The 23955-nt window shown below is 39.1% G+C and overlaps 1 protein-coding gene across 2 annotated transcripts; it reads right to left on the reverse strand.

The window, feature by feature from the left end:
- Positions 1-213: 213 nt before the first annotated feature.
- Positions 214-22717, reverse strand: pik3r5 (phosphoinositide-3-kinase, regulatory subunit 5). Of its 2 annotated transcripts, none has more exons than XM_078280169.1 (18): positions 22485-22717; positions 13575-13690; positions 10634-10749; positions 10418-10486; positions 8509-8647; positions 7932-8001; positions 7168-7342; positions 6562-6730; positions 6368-6436; positions 5297-6192; positions 5008-5133; positions 4616-4747; positions 4295-4388; positions 3696-3772; positions 2959-3052; positions 2614-2696; positions 1907-2019; positions 214-1727 (listed from the first exon to the last, which is right to left on the reverse strand). In XM_078280169.1, the coding sequence occupies exons 2-18, from the start codon at positions 13672-13674 to the stop codon at positions 1577-1579; spliced, it is 2673 nt and encodes an 890-aa protein (XP_078136295.1). In that variant the 5' UTR covers positions 13675-13690; positions 22485-22717; the 3' UTR covers positions 214-1576. The 2 variants fall into 2 exon arrangements, with proteins under 2 accessions (XP_078136295.1, XP_078136286.1); XM_078280160.1 differs by having other exon boundaries at positions 1907-2022; positions 22485-22716.
- Positions 22718-23955: the final 1238 nt, after the last annotated feature.

Consider the following 23955-nt stretch of genomic DNA (forward strand, 5'->3'; position numbering starts at 1 on the left):
GATAGATAGATAGATAGATAGATAGATAGATCTGGTTTTAAAGTAGCAATGCATCATATTTTATAAGTTGATCAAGTATATTGTATATAAAATCTTTACCTGAAATGTAAGCTGTATGTATGTATGTCTAAATGTACTGCATAGATACACAATAGCAAGTTGGTAATATATAGAGGCTTCAAATGAAGGCAAATATCAAGATGAAAATGAATCTACTGTTGAAGACATACATTTTAATGAAGATTTAATTTTAGATGTTTCCATTGCATTGATGTTACACTTACAATTTTAAATAGGTATTTGCAATATTTCCATTAGAAAAGGCATGTAGGCATATATCTGAACATAAAAGTACCTAATTTATTAATCTAATGTTCAAGTGCTTCAATTCCATATAAGATATGTATGTGCAGTACTATTTCAGTCGGTCAGATGGTCAGGGTATTGTCCCTATACAGCAACAAAACAATTATATATATATATATATATATATATATATATATATATATATATAAATGTCATAGTTTACAGTATGCAAAGTACAATGAATGTTACTTTTTATAAAGGTTTTTTTAGCACCACATATCAAATTTATATTTTACATCTGTGCCCTTGATGAAATAAAGGTTAGCACTTTGCAAGAGCTAAAATATGGTCTATATATATTATTATATCATAAATTCCACTACAGATATTACAAAGTACTGTACTTCAACTGAAGTCAGTTGGAATGTCAACAGATCCCCCTGCTGGTCATATTTATTACTGCAGTTAAAACAGTGACTTGATTGTAACTCCTTAGGAGACATAAGGATATCACAGACATAAAACATGATGGTGTAACATTATAGTCATAGCATGCAATGCAATATTTTACAATAATAATATTTACATATTATGTAAGTCCATAGTGTCCATTCTTAGATATAGTCCCAGAAGCATCCCCAATGGAGGCATTACATATTACAGTCTGGTCATCAGGTGTAAAATATCCCCGTGGTCCTCCATGTCCAAGTCGGTTGATCAAGACAAAAGTTCTCAAAACTTTGACTCCAAGATGATGTCTACATTAACATTCCTTGGTAGGACCCAGGCGTTTTTCAACATATTGGTGTTGCCATGTTTGGGTGCTATTGCACCTGAGAGCCTGTACGTAGATTTGACCAAATTACATTCTAATGTTACTGTGGGTATGGTTACTTCTCTGTCAGCCTGAAAAAGGAACTGAAACCTGTTGAATGAAACTTGAACAGTTTCCTTAACAACAGTGAATGATTTTTTTTGTTACAGAGAAAGCTGGACTCTGCATCGTTAGAACTATTATATCTTTAGTCCTTTGTTTCTCAGGTTCTTTGGTATGTATTTGTACGATCACAGATGGTCTGCTGTTTCCTGATTACCCCTTCTCTGCAAGTCCTCCTGTTTCCAACAGATGCATCCCACTGCCGATTGAGGCCACCATCAAAATTGTATGCCATGTGCACTTTCCTTCTGCAATTAGTGTCTGTTATTCAGAGCATAAATAAGTGCACAGAATATGTTCTTTTCAAACCATCCAAACCACTGGTCAGCAGTCTCAGGGAAGAGCCCCACTGAAAGTGACAATGGGCAGGCAGAGGAGGGAGCAGAAGGTGGGGTTAAGAGGCTGGATTTGGGCTGAGGTTGGGGATTTTCTTAGCCTCCAGTCAGTGGAGCTGTCAGGTTTATAGCACACTGATATGTCACATCTATATGGGAGAGAGGGAGACACGTGGGTTAGATAAATAACAACACTTGTAAATATGTGTGTAATTGTTTCTATCCATATTTTCCCTGAGAGAGAGAGAGAGAGAGAGAGAGAGAGAGAGAGAGAGAGAGAGAGAGAGTGTGTGTGTGTGTGTGTGTGTGTGTGTGTGTGTGTCCACACCTGGTGACACTCTGCAATATTTTTTTCTCATCCTGGTCCAGACATACAGCAAAGGTTGTGTTACCAGCACCGCTGACCTGCACCTTGTCCACCTTCACCTCTGTCACGCTCAGCTGCTACAAAAGGAAAGAACAGAGCTAAGAACTAAATGCATTGTACCAAATGAAAAACATTTTGGAGAGGAATACAACAAAATGCTAGATCTTTTTAAACTGTGTCGATATATTTGCACGCATATTATTGCTATTTATTGCCATTGCAGCTTGTCTGAGTTGTGTTACTTTTGTTTTTGAAGCATTTGTTATTGTCAATGAGTTGTAAAGAGAACCTTGAGTTAAAAATCAATCAATTAAATAGGTCTACATTCTGCTGAGCTGTGTTACGACTATTGCAAATCAAAGCTCCACATGTAAACGAGGTTAAGAGATTAAGCTATAATGTTGAGCAAATAATATTACTGACAAAACACACACAAAAGCAGAACAGACGCGAGTCTTGCCTGTGTTGTTGGCTTTTTGTTCCATCAAGCTGTCAGATTGAAAAACTTTGTTGTCAGCAAACGTACGATGAGTTTGAGATGCTATCAAGAATGCATTGAGATCTCTATCTTTAAATAGAGAATGTGGTGCAGAGTTGTTTGTGAAAGTGTGCTGCTGCAGCGCTTTTCTAACCACAAACCAACGACAGGTTGATCTATCATAGCTCACCTGGTTGTAGCCCTTCTTGCTTTTACAGTTCTGTCTCTTCAAGACCTCAGTCATTGTGAGCTGCAGGCACTCCATCTTTGAGTCTGACAGAGATTGTTTAAGTTACATTATGAGTACACTTAAACATCTGGCAGTAATTGCTTCATTATTACTTAACAAAGCTATCAAAAGGAAAATATCAAGGAATTTACAGTTAACATTAGCAGGAGCAACAGAAGATACAGTGCCTATGAGATTAATGAAAACAATCTTTGTTGAAATATAAAGGTTCCCTTTCAACCTAAACAGTAGCCTAATTATTATGTTATGTTGAATCTACATGTAGCTAACATGTTAGTAGTGTACCTAGTTCCTCAGGATTCTTGCATGCTTTGGTTAAGTTTACTGACGTACAGACTTTGGTTTCTCTTTTCCACTGGCTTCTCCCACTAATCACCACCTGAATGGGAGGAGAAAGAAGAAGAAGAAGAAGAAGAAGAAGAAGAAGAAGAAGAAGAAGAAGAAGAAGAAGAAGAAGAAGAAGAAGAAAACATGCTGTTATTAATCCCGCAATGGGGAAATTCACATTTTTCACTGTGCTTCGTACAGTTATTACACACATTACACACAGGCCTGAAAATACACACACACATGCACAGGACCTATACAGGAGGAAAAGATGATTGCTGTTTTGGAAAAAACACTCTTGAAAAACACCTTAAAGATAATAACTACTGCCTGACTAGAACAGGAATTTTGAACAAAATTTTGAACTGAAGAGATGTATCTAATGAAATATAAGGAACAGATAATGGATAACATCACGTTTACCACTTTCTAATGCTTCATACCACAGGTCCCCACAGAGGCTTGGTCAGGACAGTGTGCGTGCTCATGGCTGTTTAGCATACTTTGTATTTTGTCACTAAATTTTGATGTGTCATTTCCTGTGGTTGGAGAAGTGACCATAACTGAAACCAGTTAAAGAAGGCTAAATAAGGAGAACCTGCACTGTCTACAAAAGAGTAATGGGATGTTTTTCTACTTTTCTTGTAAAATGCAGCTTTAATACATGAATTCAGATAAAACAATCACCATCTTACCTTGTTGTACACTACCTCCAACATTAGAGGCACTGCTTCTCGGTCACCATCAATACCAAAACGCTTACTGGCAGCACCTATATGAAGAGAGAAAAAGACACACACACATCAGTGATCCATTAGACCAGTGTTTCCGTTATACCATTTAAAATAGTGCAAAATGAATTCTACAATGCTGTTAAATATGACTACAAACATTCAGATTTAGTGAAGCAACATAAACACTGGATTCTACATTTAATGTAGAAGATATTAGGTTTGCAATGACAAAAACGAGATCATTTTGTGTGAAGAATATTGTGAATTATGGAATAAAGTAATTTCACAGTAACTACCAGACATGAGGCATAAAGAGCGTTCCCTGAATTCTCAAAGGGAAATAAAAAATCAGAAGTGCAAGTGGTGGCGACAAGTGAAATAAAAAAAAGTGGAAGTAGACTGAATCCTGGTATAGAAATAACAAATGTTCCGCTATCGTAAATGTAGTCTAGTTTCATAAAAACTGATGATGCAATTCATTGCATGGAAAATGTGGAGGCTTTTACTTAAGGCAGCACGGTTGCTAAGATATATGTGTGTGTGTTGTGTGTCACACTCACCCATGGCCTTTATGGCTCGTGTTCCTGCGGTGTGACCTAACTCCAGGGAGTGGACGAACACCTCAGTCCTCCTCTCTCCACAAGCTAACGTCAACTGCAAAACCAAAGATCCATAATCAATCACTGAGTTTGAAACAGTGTTACATTTGTTAATTCTAAGACCCAGAGGGCATCAGGGTGCTATTTCTGTACACAAGGATGCCAAGGTCTGGACAACAGGGCTTACAGTATGCGTTTTAAAAAAAAAGGTCCCTGACAGGGATGCATATAATGTATTGTTGCTGTGTGTGGTTTTTTTTTGTGTGTCAAAGTGTGTCTGACCTCAGCCTGATAGAGTTGGATCAGAGCTGGCCGTGCAGCATAGCGACAGTAGTAAAGGACCAAGTCGGCCAGGATGGGCAGACGGTGCTCATATGAACTATCATATGACTCTGACTCCGTCTTTGAGGTTTGCTGCAGAGCGATACAAAACAATGTAATACTTAATACAATTATACAGCAGGATCATTTATGTAAGTATAGGCTAAACAAAAACATTTGACATTTTTGAAAGGTGTTTATGCTCCAGGCTTTATCTATATGCATGATAACAATTCTCTGGTATACATTTGGGTTGATTAATAGACTACACAAAAGATCAGACATGTTCTTAGTTGGATAAACGTGAGGGTTAGTTTTAGTTAGGCAGTGTAAAAGTTAAATTCCAATTGTACCTGACAGACGACGTTGGCAGGCAAGTTAAGCAGGCTAAGAGTGTTTCTTTCATACCAAGGGTCCAACATACCAAGGAGATGGGCAATGTCGTTAGTGCTGTCCCCTGTGCCCATGAGGTGAAGATCCTGCTTCAGCAAAAGCAACAATAACAACAGTGGAATTCTCATATCTGTCTTTCTTTACTCTGTACCGTACAACTCATCTCTTTGACAGCTTAGTACATATGATGTTATAAAGAAAACCTTGTCTTCAATGTATGAAATTTGGTTGGAGTACTCTTCTACTCACATTAGACAGGGCCGCTCCTTTTGGAGTTCCAGATTGAACCACAGGATTAGGAGACTTCAGACTCCCGGGCCCTGCTGTTGAGTCCCTCTTCACAGGCACAAAGAAGAACTGAAGCTTGAAGGCCCTGCTGAGACGTGGACATGCACTCTCCTTCCTCCTCAGGCTATTGTAGGCTCGGGCCACCTTCCCTGCTACCTGATCAGCACCAAACACCACCACTCTCAGCGTAGTGTTCGTACTGTCCTCATCACTGCTGAGAATGGGCCTCCTTCGGAAGCAGACGTGTCTGAGAGTTTGACTTTGTGGCTGGAGGAAGGGCTCAGTATAGCGTAACTTGACTTGCTGTGGTAGAGAGTTGGAGCGCTTCTCTCGCACCACGAAAAGGTCTTTTGATTCTGTGTTTCCTAAGCTTTTGGCCCGGTATAGCGACCGAGGACTCTTGGGTTTAATGAAGAGGCGGTACAAATGCTGGCTGAGCCGAGCCGAAGCTTTGTTTATAGACTTTGGTGAACATTTTTCAGCAACAGGAGAGGAACAGATGTAGTCATCCGAATCTTCAAAGTAGTCACTATCACCACCAGAAGTGACAGAGAAGAGGGACGGAGCATAGGACTCTGAAGTGACAGACAAGGTGGAGAACATGGAGTCTTTGGAGGCGGTGGACAGGGAGGAGATGGTCGAGAAGGTGGAGGCACGATGGTTGTCGCTGAAGCCATTAGGTATGATAGACATTGAAGGCAATCCATGTTCCTCCTCTTCTTTGTCATCTTCCTCCTCCTCTTCTTCTCCATCAATCTCCTGCTCATCATCATCAATGTCTACCTCCTCTTCCTCCTCAGGCTGCCCATTAGTGACCTGGTCATCAGGCTCGTGTTCCAAAAGAGTGTTCAGAACATCTGCAAGGATCAAAATAGACAAATATCAATCACATTCAGCAATCAAAAAATAAATAAATCATTAGGAATGGATTTCCTGGTGCTGAAAGAAGGAAAAACTGAAATCTCCATCAGCTTAAAACAGAAAGATAATTCCTGTGTATGAATCAATAAAGTATCATGCAGAATACTTTACCAAAGTTATCTTTTTCCCAGTGAAACATGTAACATTTGGCTGTAGGCAAGGGAAGAGTTTGTAGCATTCCTGAAAGGGACATCAGAAAAAAAGAGAAAAAAACAACTATCAGAGCAATATCCACTGGAAACTAAAAGATTATGATGTGATACACTGTGTATATATCCCCCAGTTCATGAAACCTGCCCTCTTACCATCAGACTTCCTTCCATTGGATGCTGGGATACTCATGCTCTCCCTGAGTTGCTCAAGTCCCTGGATTACATGACTGCGGCCCTTCAGAGGGTCACTCATGGCAGCGGCCATCTCTAAAACATCACTTACCGCTGAAAAGATCTCCCCCAATTCATTCACACTTTTTGCCTGAAAAGAACATTTGTGATATGGTATAGTAAAGGGACACATTCATGAATAGTTATCCTGTCTAATTCTTTAAAAAGTCACACACTCTCTAATGGTTTGTATTGGCTTCTTCAAAAGTATGTATGTTACGCACAGTAGATTTAGTGCTACACATTTCCTTGGTTTGCTTACATGTTAGTATAATGCAATTGCTATTTTCTTGAAATAATTTCAACAACTGGTATTTAAATGCACATAAACAGGGTTTAAAGGATAATGTTTTAACGAATAGGCCACTCATCTTTATATAAATAACAATTGATTCAGTAATGTAACCCCTATAACCCCATACCACAAAGGACATTTTAATCACAAAATGTATACTCAAAATATTATTTAATTTTGTTTGCGAACTATTGATGGATTGTCGTCCATAGTACAGAGCCCTGAGCACATACCTGAAGGGCTCTATGGATGCTATGTAGAGGGTACTTGGTTCCTAGTGTGGACTGGAAGGCGTGTTTGATCAGGGTGATGTAGGTCTCTTTCTGCGAGTGCTGAATGCGACTGAGCTGCTCAGCCACTAAGAGAAACTCAGTGGGCACCTCACAAGGATTCATCAGTAGCACGGTCCTATAAGCAGCACACAGATGGTGTCACTGTTAATGTGCAAACATGTACGCAAACTCACATGGCAGAAGATGCAAACAGGATGCTATGGTGGTGCTGTGTGGTGGTGGGGTCCAGTGGGTGGGTTGGTGGGTGGGGAAGGGGATGAAAAGGGACTTTCCAGGTCAGGAAACCAGTAAGTGCTAACCACCTAAGTGCTAGTTTATTTAGTTAACTTATGGACACTGAGTGCTGTTTCTTTATTTTAAAAGTATGGTGTGAGATCAGATAAAGTTACTGTGAACCACTGGCATGTATGAAAATAAACAGCCATTTTTAACAAGAAAGCAGAAGGTGCAAAGATAAAGCACAGTCTGAACTGGACTGAAAATAAATTGTCATGAACGCACCGCTAACAAAGACAAGGCTGTACAAACAAGTTGTATGTGTGCACTCATTATACATACATACATACATAAACATATAAATGTCAGTATATCACCAGCACTTTTTATTCTACTATAAATCCTAAATTGTGTAAACATAGAGTACATACAGTGTATTGTATAGTTCTATTACAGTCTGTAGAGACTGTTTTATTGAGTGAACTTACATGGTCTTGGAGCACTGGCTGGGGGTGTTAAGGAACTGTTCTTCTCTTACCAGTCTCTGAAAGGAAATCCCTGTGAGGAAAAATAATAATAATAATTTTATTCTTTTTCTAATCTATCTGTTCTGTTCTATCAGTGTGCGTGTGCGTGCTGTTTATATCAGAGGGATATTAACATTCAGTTCATTCAAATGTTTTCATTCAGTCTGTTGCTGTGTTTCTAGCACTTCCTTGTGAATTTCAGTGTAGGTGTTCACATTTGGCTTCTGCTTTTTTGCACTGTAAATGCACTAGCTTCATCCGCTTTCAAACGATTTATGAAGAAGTGCCCAGTTCAACCTGGCTGAAGCCTTATCATCTTCCTGCATTGCTGCTCTTAATACTGTTGTTTATGGCAAGCAGCATCCTCTTGATTTATTGTCATCCTTAATGCATTTCTTTGAAATGTCACTAGGGGGAGGGCGATGACCAGGGTTGAAGGACAGCAGTAAGTACGTGTTTCAGACACTCACTGCAGACTAGTAGAGAAATAGAAACACACACATGCTGAGTGGCCCAAAATGAACCCATCTATATTTACCTGGGGCTTTGATCTCCAGCTGTAGAGTTGAGAGAAGGCTTCTACACACACTGCAGTAAGGCTCAGGCCAGGTGAGGAAGCAGCGAAACACCTTAATGGCTTCCTCCAGCAGCTCTGGGTCTGGAGGACAGTATGGTGTCTGCAACCAAAGCACAAATCATGTATTTTAGTGGGGTTCTGTTAAGGAGCAACAAGACCTGTTTGAGGCTTCATGGGTCATTTTTTTGCATAAATGGGTTATTTCTTATATACATCCAATATTTTGCATGTATTTGATGTACTGTACAGGTACAGTATGTATGGTGAAAGTTCAAAACACTATTGACAGAACAGTAGTGTGGACTACAGCTGCAACTATGCTCATTGATCAATCTATAAAATGTTCTTTATGCTATTTTTTTGTATTATTTTGAGTGTCAGCAATAATAACACATGCCAAACATTCAATTTAAAATGACAGAGAAAAGTAGCATCTCTGAGAATAACTTAATGGGCTAGTCATTGCTGCATTTGTGTGGACCTCTTCGGTCTATTGAAGAGAGGAGGTTTTCCTCACAGCAACCGATAATGTAATAACATGCCAAATGTTCTGTATAAATAGATCAGACATGTAATACAACCTGTTGTTTTGATGTATTACACCCATTTAGTACAATAACTGGCCTTTATGACTTTATAAGAGGTTTAAATGGCAATGCAACAACAATATCAGCTTATATGATATGTTTCTTGTTCTTATTCATTATCACATGACTGCTCAATTTTATTATTACATAACTAAAAATATGTCACATACATTATAAGGTAGTTAACCAAGTTTAGTGTAATAATGTGATGGTATTTCATTAGCCACTCTTTTATTTTATTACAGGCTTTATGACAAACAACCAAAGGGACATTTGTCACGTCATTACAAAACCACAAAGCTGTAACAATATCAGTTGCTACACAGCTCTAACTGAACTCTGGGGTTCTCACTTCCTACTGAAAAAAACAATGTAATGTAATGTAAAGTATAAATACATGTAAAGAATTATGTCAACCTATTGAAGCATTCAAACCTAGTTGGCTGTGACAGCTTCTGGCTTCTACTGGCTTCTGTCTAACCAGTAATACATCAGTGGATCAGATTTCCAATGACGTGATTACTGGGCCACTTGTTAAATCAGCCTGACTGCAAAATAGAAGCAATGTTTATGAAAGAAACAGTTCTTGTCAAGCCAGTAAGTGTTGTGCTTCAGTGTTTAGCAGAGCTGGGGACTCGAGTCTGAGACTCGGACTCGAGTCGCACTTAAGTCGCACAAACAGCTGACTTCAGACTTGACTTGGACTCGACCCAAAAGACTTCAGACTTGACTTGCGACTCAACCCAAAAGACTTCAGACTTGACTCGGACTCGAGCTTCGAGACTCGTCAACAACCTGTTTTCATGCAATTATTGCTTTTTAAATCAAAATGTATTCATGTATTACTATTTTCTTTTATTGGCGCATATACGGGGAAACGTACGACGAGCTGCATGTCCCCTGCTGACTACAGGACATGTTTTGAATTCATAAGATTTAACAATACAGTGTTAGGGACAGATCAGATGGCCAGAGACTTGAGACTTGACTTGGACTTGTGGCAAAAGACTTGAGACTTGACTTAAACTTGACCCTCAAAGACTTGAGACTTGACTTGGACTCGAGCTCAAACACTTGAGACTTGACTTGGACTTGCAACAAATGACTTGTGAACATCTCTGGTGTTTAGAAGCTTTGGTCACAGTATCACCTCCAACAACATCATAGTGGTTTGAATTGAGGAACTAACTAACCTTCTGAGAGTGCTCTTAAACATGCGAAACGCACACTAAGAGGTGAAGGAAAGTTAAAGGTTTTGATAACACCTGGATGAGGATTAGTACCTGAAGCAATGTGGAGGAGAACATGATAGCGAGGGGAGCCACCAGCTCATACTGACACTGATCCTGAACCTGAACTCACACACATTGAGAGAGAAGAGACAGAAGAGAGCAGTTATTTGGGTATACATTTAGTAATAATAGTTCTGTCAACAGTGACACATTACTAAACAACATGTACAGTGGGCAATATGTTCTCTTTGACCTTTGACCTCTCACCTCTTTGGTCTTCCTGATGATCTGTTGTAAGAGGATGAGGAAGTTCTCAGGGTCCCTTTTCACCAGCTCCTCCAGGCTCCAGCGGTTCATTGACTGACCCGCTGAGCACATCAGCACTGAAAGACATCAACACATGTGGATTCATGTTAGTGCACAAATTCAACATGCACAGACAGATACATGTTAAACATAGAAAGAGATACAGAGGTCACATGTTTTACCTCACCACCGCAATTGTGGGAGACAAAGTCCATTAGTCAGGATATTCAATAAACAATGGCACAGGCAGAACAATAAAACACTGCCTGTTTGTCAAACAGAGCCAACAGACACCAACTAGTGATGCTGGGTCAGTTTTTGTTGCACTCAGTTGCTGACAAGTGCAGAGGGAGTCTGCAGCTATATCTGTACTAAAATGCCCAAAATATAATAATAATAAAAAAATAAAGATTTACCACTTAGAATCCTACCTGCGATGCAAGGCTCTCTAAGCTAAAGTCTGTTGATGCCAGGTATACTGTAGTTTGAATAGAGGACATACTGTAGGCCAACCTGCAACCTGAAACTTCAGCTGATATGAGGCCATTCATTCCAGATGTGAAATCCAACAAATCTTAGCCTATAAGAATGGAAGTGCATCTAATTTCATCATACAACGCCTTGTTTAGGAATTGGGTGTCAATCTTGCTTTTGGGTCTGGGCCAGCCATGAACCAAAGGGTGGTTTGCAACTACTCACAGCAAAACGTTAAAGTCCATAACTGTCAGTGCTGGTACACTTCAGGGGTGTGTTTTATCACCTTTTGTTCAGTGTTTCAGTTAGGATGTTTTTGCAGGACAGATTTCCTGTTGCAAGAAAACGGAGTTATCTTCTCAAAAGACGTATTTTGGTACTAAACATAAAAAATGAAAAAAAAATGAAGAGGAATTAAAGTATAATCTACAAAAATTGGGGATAGCAAGACTCACAGATCATTTTTGGCCCCGTTATATAAAGTGTGTGTTTTTTTTTGTTCCCACAAAATCCCACTGGATACTTTAATTTAGACATATTTGGGGATGGAGAAGTGTTGAGCTCTGATTGCAAGTTTTCTATTACAGTGTGAAATGGAAACGAGATAAAACAACAGGAGAGAGCTGTGCATACGGTATCTACACCAATCTAAGGTCTACCACACTTACAACAACAACTGAAAGTGAATGCTGACTCCTCACAAGCACCTTACTTTCCATTTGATCCCTCTCTCAACGACTCCAACTGCATCTCTAAGAAGCTCAGGTTCAGAGGAAGCAACACATCAGGAGTTGTCCAGGTTACACAGAAATGTTATCCAAGAAACTGGTCAGTTGCTTTATTTCCCTACAGTTCTCTGCACCTAGGAGTTACATCCCTGGAGGTCAGAGGTGTTTTTGCATCATGATTATTAACTGGAGAGCTACACAGGTTTATTTTGTTAAGATGCCAGCACAAATTTTAAATGATCCTGTTGAGATGTAAATTTTAATATCTCAGTATAGTTCATATGAATGTAATAACACTCACATAGACAACATACTGTGCATGTGATCCCTGGAAATCTTCTAAACAGAAGATGGAGTCGTGAAATAAAGTGAGGAAATGAAACATAAGAAACAAACTCCAGCTTATAGCGTGTTTTAAATGTCAAAATCACATCTTCGCAGTCTGAGGGTATAAAACTTTGTGTAAGTGTGCGTGACTATATTTGGCAATGGTTGACGTGTGGGAGGCCGATGTCGATTTAATCTTCTATCCTGTTTTCATACACTGTGCCACATATACTCCTGCCCCATGATGCCTTACTCACACTGCGGTCTGTGCCACCACTTCCTCCCAGCTGTCTATTCATACAACTTCCTTCAGCACCCAGTAACCCCTGATGATCTGACAGCAACAGTGTCACCAACAACAAGCTCAGACACCCATATACTCAGTTTCTGTCACACGCAGCTCTTGTGTTGAGAAAGTGAGAACAAACAACATGCCTTCTGTTCAAGTCAGCACTGTAAACAGCACATGCTGTATCACATTGAAATGTGTGTACTGGCGTTGATACTTCTGAGAAAATGTGTTTGCGTGTACCTTCCTAGAAACAAGGTTACAGGTGTGACCCCACGCATAAGCTACGAGAGCTTAGGCAAAACTGCTCAATTGTTGTAAGTGGCTCTAGATTAGCACGTCAGCCAAAAGAAATAAATAAAAACATATATATGATTTTACCCTTATTTGACTGAGGCTCATGTGCACAGTAGGAGCCAAGATTGAACCACCAACCAGGGTGCAAATTACAGGGGAGCCAGGGGGAGCTTGGCCCCTCTTAATAATGCATGAGCTCCCTTGAAAACAGGATTTGTGTCATTTTGGGAGGGTCTCTAAAATATTGACAATATGTTTTTGCCGTGCATTTCTACTTTTCTGGTTCTTTATCATCATACATCATGCATAACATTAGGCTATTATTGATGTATGATTCAGGCATGATTCGCGAGGCGGCACACTATCAAAAACATCACTCACTTTAATTCAAAGATCAGAAAAAATGTTTCTTAGCTTGTGTGGAGGTTTGATGTGGTCATTAGCTGATTGTATTTTTATTGATTATATAGCAGATGTGCTGACATAAAGCAAGTTGGCCTACATACTTGTGGCTATGAATGTTTCTTTGCAACTCCCCCCCATTTATCATATCATATCACCACATGACACAAAGTCAGAAATGTAATAAAAACAAGCCTGCTTCTGTATTAAGTTCTCATTTCTAAGATGTGAGGTTTTAACTGAAAAGTTACATAATAATTCCCACAGAAATTCAATCATCTTCACTGAAGCAGCGCAGAAACGTAATTAGTTGTTGTTACAAGCTTCACTGCTTTATGCCAAATCTTTAACCAAATCTCAGCTGTGATCGTCATCATAGTCTTACCGTTCCAGTGGTGTGCTGCTGTGGGACTTTGTCTCAGCCCGTCCAGACACCTGTCCAGAGCATGCTGGATCCTGTCCTCTGTGCATGAGGTGTGCTGCATCTTTACCACTCAGGTTCTGTAGAGGGATGGGAAACAGAGCTGATAATAAGAATCAAAATGTGATACATTACTATTCATGTATTCTTTGGAATTTTATCTTCAAATTTGATTGTATGCGTGCGAGATGTTCACATACACACACACATGCACACAAACGTGCCTCTCTCTTTTCATAAACAGTGTGTGTTATCACATCTGTTTTGCATGAAGGCAGATCACGCGGTAAGTATGAAAATTTGTAGAAGATACACAAACCATAAAGAGACATTTCTAAGGGGAAGGAAAAACAGACACGGGGGTTTGCCTGTATTGCTCCTTTGGTTGCCATATTTTCTAAAATGTGACACATATGATTCTGATGAAAAAGAGACTTTGAAAAATGTTGAGAAGAGCAACATTACCTATCATGTTCTGAAGTATATTTAAAATTTTAAATCATACAAAAACAAACAACATTTAGCTCTCGCTCCATGTCAGCTATGTCTTTCCTAGTCTGGATCAACAACAGTACATTTCCAGGATAATTGCCCTAACATCCGGTGCTACCAGATGTTCCTCACTTTCTGCTCTCTGTGTTGCCATTCTCAAACTCCGTTCCCTTTGCAAAACAACAACAAACTCCGAACTAGCTACACGCTGAAAATGGCAAGTTTTGAAGAAAATATGGGGACGACTGGGATGTTTTGGGACCAATTGGTGTGGATTTGCTATGGACAAAATAACACGGCAATACACTGGTAAGAGCAAATTCCTTTCAACCGTGTATCCAGCTTATTTAAATAGCTCACATTACTGTATTGTGTGAACAGTTAACTTCACTTAATATTCTATGTGGCATTTACTTTTGGAAACTTTTGGGTGCAAATGTTCCACCAAAACAAGTTGCTTCCCGAGACTATTTTTAAGAGCCACCCTCGCTGTGTCCGTAGCTTAGCGCCGCCCAAGACGATTGTGACTGGTTTAAAGAAATGCAAACAACCCAAAGCGTTTTTTCCTCCTGTCCTGGAATGTATGTGTGGTAGAGCCAGACCACAGCACTGTGCAGATAGGTCGAGACTATGTCCTTCCAGATGTTGACGCAGGCCATACACAGTTTTACAAACAGGAGTCTTATTGAAACTCTTGTCGCACAGATGTTGAGTAATTAGTGTAAAAAACATAATGCTAACTATTACTAACAGCAACATTTAAGCAAACCAAAACAAGCCCACAATGATCACCTTATGACTTTTATAAAAGGGTAAAAGAGAAAAAGCCCCCAGTAATTTCAGATTTAAAATCAGTCCCATGTTATGAAGATTTGTGAAACAATGCTGCAGATCAAAGAGATGTTGTGAAAACAGACAAATGTAAAATTCCAGTATGACCACAGGATTGTAAGTACATCATGTCTGACTCATGAGGGTGTGCTGAACATCACTTTTATAACGTTCAGTTTATCAGTGTATTTGGCTGTTTCTCATACAACACCTAAGGACAAACCAGGGGTGGAAACTTGTTTCAGTTCTGTAATGAACACATCTCATCAGAAACAATATGCATAGCAATATACGAGGGACATCCCCTTAGTTACTTAAAAGAAGTCGAGTGACAGATTTTCTTTTAGGGTAGATAAACAACACTGATGGTGGCAGGTGCTTAATGACATAGTTTGAAAGCTGCGACCCCAACCAAGCAAAACCAAAAGTCAACCCAGACTGCACCAAACCAAGGAAAATCTTTCAGTAAAACATATGCTCAGAATTGTACAGTGACCACTTCTTCACTGGTAACTACGACATTGCAAGGCTTTAGAATTCCCCTGAAAAATGGTGCACCAGATACGATGAAACACAAATTAACCACTGTGGTGGTCAACTCAATTTGCATGTACAGTATGTTGCTGGGAAAGGGAAACCCTGTCTTGTCAATCTCTTTGAGGTTTGTAGAAGTAAGCGATGAATGTTTTTGTTTATGATACAAATAGTGTTAATGTTTAGGTGTAGGCAGATGAGGCGATTTGGTTAAATCGGTTTCTTTTCATTGGTTGAAAGATGATATAAACAAACTTGTCTTTTATATCTGTCAATTAAGAAACATCTGAGTAAATGGGATATATATATATATATATATATATATATTTTTTTTATATTATATATATTATATTATATATATTTTATTTATTATTTATTATTATTATTATTTTTTAAATACACCATACATTTTGGCTATGAATGCACATAATAATCAGACATATCCGTGAAATTTAGTTTTGAGCTAGAAAATAATTATCAATGTGACAGTGTCTTAGATTTGTTTGTGTTTTAGAAAAATACTGGAATTAAAGACACTGTAACATTTAATTAATGGTCAGAAGACCACATAGTTGTTGGTAATGCATTATGGTCGTGCTTGATATATTTTTAAAGCTTACCTCATATTAGAGTTTTACCATGGAAACAACAGTTAAATAATATCACAGTATATATGTGAGTACTGTGAAACCTCCAAATTTAAGAAGCAGAACAACTATACTTCCCTAAAGAAGCTTTTTAAAGATTTGCTGTTTTTGAATTTGAGCAGCTTAGCGCTTTGTGTTTGTGATATATAAATAGTTTCTATATAGGTTATATAATCATAATTTCTCAAAAACGAAATAATTTTGATGATATTAATCAGAGCTAAATGTGCACACATAATTCATGAGCTTGTTTCAGTGATGAAAAATAAGCATTCTGTGTGTTAACTGAGTCCTTACAGAGTAAAGTCAGCGCACAGACAGAAATAAGCAATGACATCAAAAACTGTTTTTGCCTGATTACATCTTCTCAAACTTTCCCCAGTGTGACAAATTCCCCATTTCACATGAAAGCTAGAAATAAATGAAAACTGTCAAACAAATCGTGTTAATGAATGACTCATTTGCTCTTGCACTCCCACTCACCTAATAACTACCTGACACATACACATACATGTATACACACATACTGTACACTTAAAAGCAATGGTTTGACATTTTGGAAAAATATGCTTATTCGCCTCTTTCCATGGGTCAGAAAAGAGGATTGACACCTCTCATATATATCCGAGTGGTATCGATCGTCCCATCTAACGCTCATCAAGAAAGTGTACTTCACAGAATGTCAAACTATTCATTTAAAGGCATTCGAACACAAACAACAAACAAACACAGCTATTGAAACGTTACATGTTACACAAAACATTGTCCAAATATTCACATAGTCATGCTTATACACACATATACAGTGCCAACACACACATACGCTGTACAAACATCCGACCCACCGACCTCATCAATACCACAGGTGGAGGGGTAGGGCAGGAAGCTCATGTAAACCCAAGTTCAGAAGGGCAGAGGAATGAAGCTCAATTATCCTCCACCATTTCACTGCTTTTCCTACAGTTACCATTCAACAACAATACCAACAGCTCCAGAGGTAAACACATCCATGTAGCCCTTTTTCTCAGCAGCCTCTCCTCCCCAGGGAGGTATTGTGTCTAAGAGGTGTCCCAAGTTGCACTGAGCAGGGGTATAGAGCTGAGCGTGTTGAACGCTTGTGCAAAGGGCTCCGGTCATTGTCAGGATTGACAGAGCTGGATGAGAGCCCAGTTGGAGTGGAAGGAACTAATAAGTCAGAGCCGTGATGACTCCTGCATCCAGGATGGGGTTCAATGGAGACATGTAAAGGTAATAAAAGAGGTGAATACCTTATACGAGGTGGCATGATACAGTGAAAGTGTTGTTAGGAGGTTTATCACGGTTTATCAAGTTCCTGTTTAGTATTAATTTTACAGTAGTAGCCTTATTGCACAAAATGGTACAGGGGTATTTTATTTTCAAAGAAAAGTTAGACACAAATGGGATTTTATATACTGAGTCTTTAGGGAATTAACAATCATTTACAGTTAAGTCGGCTATTGATCATTTTTATAGAACAATTACATTCATTAAGGCCGGAGTGGCTGACAGGTCCTTTCTTAACGCAAACATACTACTGTATAACAAGCATCAAAATACAGGCAAAACTACTGAAATTCAATAACTACACAATATGTAATAGTCAATTTCCTGTGATAAAACATCACACCTAAGGAACATGTCATTATGTTACTGTGAGCGATGCTACAGTGTACATTGATTGGGATTTTAACAGAGAATTTCAAACCTAAGATTGTCATCATAGTTGTTTACGTAGAGTTGCTAGTCATGTTGCTAAATGCATGAGCCTGTGGTGTTTCATAAGAGGATGTAAGCAGCACATCCCTAAGTGTCAATAAGGTCACTTCCACTTTTTAATGGGTTGCAACTTGCAACAGTCAGACAATAACAAGCAGTGCTGTGCTGTGAAAGAGCAACTAGATTTACACTGAATTAACCAATTCCTTCTGAGATAGAGCACCTCTCCTTTGCTATCTCTTTATGTTTTCTCCTATTTGTCAGCCTCCCTCTCTTGTCTAGCATTACAAGTATCAACATGTCCCAGATAAACGAGCAGTGCCAGCTCTGCACCTCCACCTGTGTCTCTCTTTCTCTTTCTCGTACTCGTCCTCTTTTTCTCTCTCCCTCCATCTCGTTGCAGGCTGCTTCCCATTTCTCCCACTGATCCCATTACCAACTGCTTCCTAACAGGAAGATAACTTCCCTGCTAAGCTGAGGAAGCAGGTGCCTCCCTATTGTTGTGGTGTGATCAGACTCTCAGACATAATCCCACAGACCAGGGAGGAGAGCTTGTGTGTGTGTGTGTGTGTGTGTGTGTGTGTGTGTGTGTGTGTGTGTGTGTGTGTGTGTGTGTGTGTGTGTGTGTGTGTACATTATGCGTTCCTGTCATTTTAACTAACCCCCCCCCTCCGGATTGATAGAGTCTGATATTCACATCCAGTCTTCCTCTGCTGGCCCGCAGAGCTGTTATCCTCCTTTCTCTCAACTGACCTACTGGATGTGAAATGGCCTCTTATGGCTTTAGGAAACAACAGCGGTCCAACTCCAAAGCTCTCCTGTAACAAAATGCTTCCCTTTAGCTCAAACAACCGCTACCGGTGACAAGTACTCACCAAGTCTCATACACCAAGCTGGAGTTTGCCCTGTTGTCATGGAACTGCAATTGTTGAAATGTTCTTCTTACTTCTTGTTCATGTTGGCCATGAGGTGAGATTGTTTTGTCAACTCCTGTTACCAAGGTCAAAGATACATTTTGAAGCTTGATTTTTAACCCTTTTTTTTTAAGCCAGGCAGGTTTATAACTTTTTTCTATGTCATTTGGAAATTATTCTTTCCTCATAAGGGGTCCAGCATAACTGCATTTTGCTGAAATATCTTGCGGTACTTCTAATCCTTTATCACATTAAATGTACTCAAGTAGACCTATAGTATGAGCAATTCCATATAAGTGACTCAAGTAATTATACAAATAGTAATTATTGGCTTTACATAATAAAGTAACAATCTGCTCTTGTACATCTCAGTACTGCACCAAAACATAGCTGTTGTTCTGTCACTTACAGCACAGAAAGCCACTAGTTACCTTTGGTCTTCACTTGCACTGCAATAAATCCTGATAAACATATGATGAAACCATTAATGCAAATATCAGGTGCTATAATATCAGGTTATGACACTTCACTCCAAACAACAACGAGCCAATGGTGACTCTGTTACATAAACCTTGTCTTCTCTATTTCACAATAAACAACAATGTATCATTCAACAAATGATAAGGATGCAGATATCCATGATTTCCAGTAGAATGATGTCCTGTTACATTTGTTTAAATGTGATATGGGTAAACACACTTTGCGTGTATTAAGGCTTACATCCCTGAATGATTTTAGCAACAACAGGTGTGTTGTGCATGTGCAGAGATGCATATGTTCACACATACACACATACACACACACACACACACACACACACACACACACACACACACACACACACACACACACACAACCTCAAAGTGTGTGTCATAAAGGTGAAAATGAAGATTTTACTGATACCACCGTCGTAAAAGAGACAAACAGGAAGCAATTTTGTGAATAACACACGGTGTTGCACTGGGAAAGTGTAATTAACCTCTGCTAGATGTGAAATAAACAGAAAATAACTACTACAGGTGGTGACACACTTCACACTTCATATCTGATATCTGTGGTATTGTATTTATTGTATTCAGGATCCCCATATGTTAATGCAAATACTGTACATCAGCTACTCTTTGTGGGGTAAACAACAAAGCTTGTCAATGTCTGCCTTCTCCAATCAACCATCCATCATTAATCTGTGTTCTTTTTTATTATTTCAAGCCTGACACATGATCACTACGGCAGTTGTTATTTCTCAACAGGAAGAGATGATTGTTTTTGAACCAATTGTGTAAGTGAACAATTTCTAAGAAGTAAAGATGATCACTTCTTTTGGTTGCGCAGGGAAAGTCTGTCATCTCCTGACAAGCAAGAGGCAAGCAACAAGGAGTTCATTACATTTAAGGCTTACGTTTTTGTTGTGTGGGAGAAATTATGGTAATAGTAGACCACCACAGAGAGAGAAAAGTTCACCATTGAAATTGAGACAGCATTAGCCTCATGGCTATTGAGATAAATCAAAACGTAGTTTACCAATTTGTCATTTTGTCACCACTGCATAGACTTGAAACATGAGACTTATAAGGACTTGACGCTTGACTTGAACTCGACTGCTGCAAAAGTTGACTTACTTCAGACTTGACCCCCTAAAGACTTGACTTGGTAAAAGCCTACATAGCCCCACAGCTGAACTATTAATTATTTATGTATTGAAAGGACCGGGTCTAGGATTAAGAAAAATAAACACTTTTTCGTAACACAGCATTGAAAATAAAATGTTCAAATGTTGATTTAACAGCAGTTTAATGGTCAGCATTCTGACCTAAAAGCCCTGCAATTAACTTGCAATTTGCTTATAAAGACTTGAGACTTGTGCTTCACTGGCTTTAGAATTAAAGGGGACCTCCATCGATCCAATCTAATTTCAATCTAAACTGAAATTGCAATCACAATGAAACTCTGTGTGCGTGACACTCTAGTCCCTGAGCGCACAGCAGTCTCCACGTTATAACACCCTTTACTTTACCAACAGTATTAACAAAATGAAGCCACCCTGTCTTAAGAAGCTTGGTGTTTTTATTGTTTTACTGTTAACTCGCTTTACGTCGTCTTTGCTATCTCTTTTTCGTCTCGCTTTTCCCTCACAGCCGCTACGCTAAATCCGACACCACTCACTGGTCGCTCTCCTCGCTTGCTTCACCACTCGCACACCAACTTCACTCACGCAACGCACCTGCCATTCTCGCTCTCGCTAATGCCTGATTTATGCTTCTGTGTTGAATCTACGTTGAATCTGCCCTCTGAATTACGTTACCCCATGGATGTATTAAGCGTGCCCCTCGTAACAACGTCCACAAAAGATGTGAGCAATCAGTCTGTTTAGGCAGTAGCACGTGTATGGTCACGTATCGGTGTCGAGGGTTTCAGAGCATGTAGACTTTAAGAAGAGGTTGTACAGATTATGTTTTGTAACTTAATCACTGGTTATTATATTACACCCACATTACATGTCATTGTTTATAAGGGCATACAAAATGTATTATTTTAATGGGAATTTGTATTTTTCCCATGTATTGTTATATTTATTTCATTCGTAAAGCAAAAATTGTGGGTAATGTAAACACCAGGTTTTGACAAGGAAGACGCATTCTGCATCGATTTTCATCCTTTTTTTTTAAACTGTCCATCGTAAGAGCAAAGTGCTAAATCAGTGAAGTAGCTACTCGTTTAACTTAAGACTTGAACTGGATTAATTTAAAGAAATTACATTATATCATATGGATTGTAGTTTGCCCAATCAAGATCACTGGAAGTCACAATTTGCCATCGTCAGTCGCGTCTACTTCACTAGTTATGAATTAAAGTCAGCTTCATTACAAAGGCATTGCAGTGTAAGATTACTGCACCTTTAATTCATATGGGTGGCAGGTGGTCGGTTCATGCAGTAAAAAAGGATGTTGGGTTCAAAGGGTTGGCTCAGTAGAGTTTCTATTGGGTGGAGCCCTCAAAGACCCCCGACAGACTCTGTTGTGTCAATCTGAATTTATGCTTCAGGGACAGCTAACACAATTAGGCTTGCACCCCTTGTTGACATTTTTCCACCCTATTTTCATATCCATCCAAATAAATGATGAATCAAGTCTTCCATGTGCATTTACTAAATGCATGAATCATACACTGAATCATACTTCTGAAAAAGCAGAAGTCTCCAAAATGGTTACAAGGTGGGGGGCTGTGCTCACAGAGAGGCACTGTCAACATGACAGCCCTGCTTTCCCATCACTGTGAGGCTGACACTGCCCATCAGCTCCTCTGACCAAAAACAAGAAACCTAAGGTTTTCACATTGCAGAGAAATTAACTCTGATATTATAAAACACATTTACATGAGTCTAAACAAGTTGACATGAAAAATTTACTCTGACAAAACCAGCTTTAAAGACAAGAGTCACTAATATGCCAATATACAAGCAATATACCATCATATTGGATGGATGGATGAAGCTAAAATTTGTAATAATTGAAAATTGTCACATATCATAACATTCACAGATACATGGTGTACATGTATATCTAGATGCAAACATGTTAACACTTAACAGTTTTATTACTTCCAAATCAATAGCCTAGTGTCATGGAGTCAAAAAAGACAAACTAATCAGTGTATCAATCTGACATTGTCAGTGACTGCTGTGCATTTCAAAATAAAATCTACTGCCTCTGTTGTCTTACCTGCAGTTTACTGTCCAACAGCCATAGCCTCTGTATGTGTCTAAAGGGTCCAAGGCAAAGTGTCTCCAGCTCAGTGCCACTGCCATTCATTCACCACACACATCACGGTTTAACAGACAAACCCAAATCCTGTGCACGGCAGAGCAGTGCAGCGAGACGAGTGAAATCAGTCACTGGTAGGCTATCTGGTGGTTGCTCTCTGCTGCGTTCAAAGACTTCTGCACTTCACACACTGCGCCTCACAAACAGGAAGTGTATGAGAGAGGTTCACGTGAGCACAATGAGGGAGGCTGCTGGTGTGTGTAGGAAGTGTAATTGTATGTCTTTCTACATGCGTGTGTGAGAGGTTTCATGTGGATTTTAAAGGGATGTTGGCCCCTAAAAGGAAGTCATCTGTTTGACATGTTTGTTTTCATGCTATTTTCACACTTGAGTTAAGTGTCTTTGTTTGGGTGTTGTGGCTTTGTTCCTAATTTTTTTAAGCTAGGCAAGTATTGGCAATATTGTGCTGTCCTATCATAATAAACACAAAAAGAGCTTTTGATTTTCAGTAAATTTTGATCCATCAACATCAAAATCAATGATGTAAATTAACAAACAAGATCAATAATTGTATTCTAGTAATTTGTGTGTGTGTGTGTGTGTGTGTGTGTGTGTGTGTGTGTGTGTGTGTGTGTGTGTGTGTGTGTGTGTGTGTGTGTGTGTGTGTGTGTGTGTGTGTGTGTGCCAAATTGTGTATAATTCCTGCATACTAATAAAGTGGTCCTTAGTGTTTATTTCCTCAAAATTTGTGAAGTCCATATTCCTGCTCTCTCTCTCTCTCTCTCTCTCTCTCTCTCTCTCTCTCTCTCTCTTAGTCAGGGAAGCACTGGCCTTACTTCCCCCTCCTGCTTTGCCTGTCATTTACATTTCATGTATTAGTGCAACTGTGAATTCCCCTTCTCTTGAAGTGAGGGATATGTGGTGACAAGCCATACTAAACAGTGACAGTAAACACATTAACATTATTTTAGCTTGTGTATCTCTGCACAATTTTTTTTTTACATTACACCATAATATGAATGAATAACCCTTTGATTTTAGTACTTTAAAACAGTTTTTATTGTTACATTTGCTTTTACAGCATACACATTTTTTTAGGGCAAGTATAGGTAATAATTATAAATAAACATTAATTCTGATGATGGAAGGAGTGAGGTCAAAAAAAAAAAGATTTGTATATTTAATTGATCAGGTTGCAGTTATGACCAGGGTGTGCAGGATTAATAACCAAAACTTAATCGGAAAAACTGATCTTGTCTTCAAACATGACACTCACCTACTGCTCTCCCCTCAGTGGTGGCTTCTTGTTGATGATGATCACTGTGCCACAAGGCGTCAAATATTGTGCTGAACTTTCAATAACAAACCAAACCAGCAGCCAGCAAGTTATCCCAGATACTGAGGTCTTCCCTAAAAAAAGCGATTGTTG

Source organism: Sander vitreus, chromosome 2, assembly GCF_031162955.1.
Source record: "Sander vitreus isolate 19-12246 chromosome 2, sanVit1, whole genome shotgun sequence".
In the NCBI taxonomy this organism is placed as follows: Eukaryota; Metazoa; Chordata; class Actinopteri; order Perciformes; family Percidae; genus Sander; species Sander vitreus.

What these genes read in the sequence shown, in the direction of transcription:
- pik3r5 (XM_078280160.1), bottom strand. Translation starts at nt 13,674, where the DNA reads ATGCAGCACACCTCATGCACAGAGGACAGGATCCAGCATGCTCTGGAC. An exon ending in AAGGAGCGGCCCTGTCTAAT is followed by an intron (nt 5,134 to 5,296) that starts GTGAGTAGAAGA and finishes TTGCTGAAGCAG; the next exon opens with GATCTTCACCTCATGGGCAC. An exon ending in GCAAGAAGGGCTACAACCAG is followed by an intron (nt 2,023 to 2,613) that starts GTGAGCTATGAT and finishes TTCCTTTTGTAG; the next exon opens with CAGCTGAGCGTGACAGAGGT.